Source organism: Nestor notabilis, unplaced genomic scaffold (genome assembly GCF_000696875.1).
Source record: "Nestor notabilis isolate BGI_N333 unplaced genomic scaffold, ASM69687v1 scaffold13540, whole genome shotgun sequence".
Lineage (NCBI taxonomy): Eukaryota > Metazoa > Chordata > Aves > Psittaciformes > Psittacidae > Nestor > Nestor notabilis.
The window spans coordinates 56,850-59,097 of NW_009911653.1; the positions used below are offsets into that span (position 1 = coordinate 56,850).

At 37.2% G+C, this 2,248-nt stretch overlaps 1 protein-coding gene across 1 annotated transcript in view; it reads left to right on the forward strand.

Moving 5' to 3' along the window:
* LOC104406768 (A disintegrin and metalloproteinase with thrombospondin motifs 6) overlaps window positions 1-1,779 on the forward strand; it is a gene marked incomplete at both ends in the record, with an annotated part of 53,837 nt that extends 52,058 nt beyond the window's left edge. The window contains one exon of the mRNA XM_010015859.1: window positions 1,575-1,779. Within this exon, the coding sequence (XP_010014161.1) occupies window positions 1,575-1,779 (205 nt within the window). The remainder of the gene's footprint in view (window positions 1-1,574) is intronic.
* Between the last annotated feature and the right edge of the window lie 469 nt (window positions 1,780-2,248).

Consider the following 2,248-nt stretch of genomic DNA (forward strand, 5'->3'; position numbering starts at 1 on the left):
GGAGGAACGTTGATGAAGATGGTAAAATAAAAGCCATTAAGATAAAGTGGTTAGTGTGTATTAATCAGCATCTGCTTGAATATGTCAGAGCAGTTCAGTCCACATCTGCCTCCATTCAGATGTTCCCCACAAGGTGAATACAGGTGCCAAACTCCTGAAGAAGCATTCTTGATTCCTGATCCTGTAAGTAGTCTAGAAGAAAGCTGTTCAAATAACAGATAGTTACTCAGAGAAGTTTGACCCCTTTGGTTGGAATATTTTTCACACACTCTACACAAAGTGGCCAAATATTTCCCTTTTTAATTAACACAATTCTACTTTCCATGTGGTGTATAGAAAAAGTTACAAAAATTTCATTTTTTCTAACAGAATGCCCGTTACCTTATATTTGATGTCCCTGAGCCGCAGCAAAGCCTATGTTTGTTCACAGTATTTTATTTGTTATTACCAACTCTTAAAGTTCCAGATTCTAAGATCTGATACAGGTAACTCTATAGTTCTCACAGTACTGTCTTGTCATACAGTATAAACATAAAAGGTACCTGAGAATACACATGAGCAAATCATAACAGCAACTAAAAATTAACACCTCAGCATCCCCAAAGCTCTGAAGAGCTTCTCATTCTCCCTACTGTGGTAAAACATGCATTTAGTGACAAAGAATCATGAATTAATGCTCTTTTGCTGGGAAATTAACGACAGAATACGGCATATTTGTTTGCATCTCTGCATTGATCTAGGTTAGTCTTCAGCATACATGACTCATTCTGTAACACAAAACAAAATAGCAGGACATGTATTTTTTTGACAGAGCCTTCAGAAAATGACAAATCTTATGAGGCAGCTCCAACCATACCTCCAGGAACATCCACAATGACTGACATGCCTGGCATTTTTGGCATCTTGGCAACTTGTGTTAGCATACTATAGTTCATCTTCATCCTTTGCAAGGATAATTCAGGCAAATGTATCTAGTCAACATATGAAATACTGAAGACCAAATGTGCTCAACAATGTGATGAAATGTTTCTAGCTGCATTAACCATTCACCAGGAGAAAAAAAATTAAAAAATAATTACCGCCAGATTAACAGTTGCTGTAATCTTTATGGCAACACAAAGTGATCTAAATAAAATGTACAACTCCTGATTTTTACTAGAGGGGCAACCATCTTGGATTTTAGCTTGTGCTACAACAGTGGTTCCCAAGTATTTCCAGTTACAAACCCCTTCCAGAGAAATAACTTCAGGCAACTTCACTACAAATCCACTTAAATAGCTGCAGTTTTGTCAGGCTCAACACTCCTTTCTAACTACTGTAACCTAGACTGGAAATTGCTGCTCTAGAAAAATACAAAGCAGTATTATTATTGGAATATTTGGTTGCAGTAAAAAGACCCATGAGTTTCTACTTTATTTCACTATGAATGCATGTATTGTTAACAATGATGTAGCTTTAGTAATTTAAACATGATGTAGATTTAGTAATTTAAACTATCTGGATTCTGAGTTTGTGCAATTATCTACTCTGTTTCTGAAATGCATTAACTGAGTCTCCTAACTTTTTCTATCCAGATGGTTTATAGGGGATTGGTCAGAATGCAGTAAGACCTGTGATGGAGGGATGCGTTCACGAACAGTTCTCTGTATCAGAAAGATTGGACCTTCTGAGGAGGAGACATTGGACAATACCAACTGTTTAACACACCGGCCTATTGAAAAAGAGTCCTGTAACAATCAGTCCTGTCCCCCACAGTGGGTCGCTTTGGATTGGTCAGAAGTAAGGACATTTTATTGTTTTAGCTCATTGGTAATAGCAGAGACAAGAGCTCTGACCACTGAATGTTACTACATTTTCTGACACTTTGTGCTAAGTAAAGGATTGATAAGGAATTCAAAACCTCTTAGATTTAGTATTCAAGCATTTTCTTCTTTTTTCTTTCCTTCTATATTGTCAGTTCTGTTGTTCTACGTGCAGAACAGTATTTTTTTTACCTCACTGTTAGCATTTCACACAAGAAGCAGGGCACCAAAATCAGGGCAGAAAAGATATTAAATGGTCCTTGTCCCTTCCTGAAAAGGTACAGTGTGTTCCAGCCCTTTCAGAATGAATCTGACTTAGAACAGAAAGGAAAGGAGTGAGAAAGAAAGAATGAATGAGTGGGGGGAGCAAGTTCAGTTGAAGACTTTTATTATATCACTTCTGTGGCATTGGTAGTTTGTAAGCGTCTTGAATCCATTATCAGAGT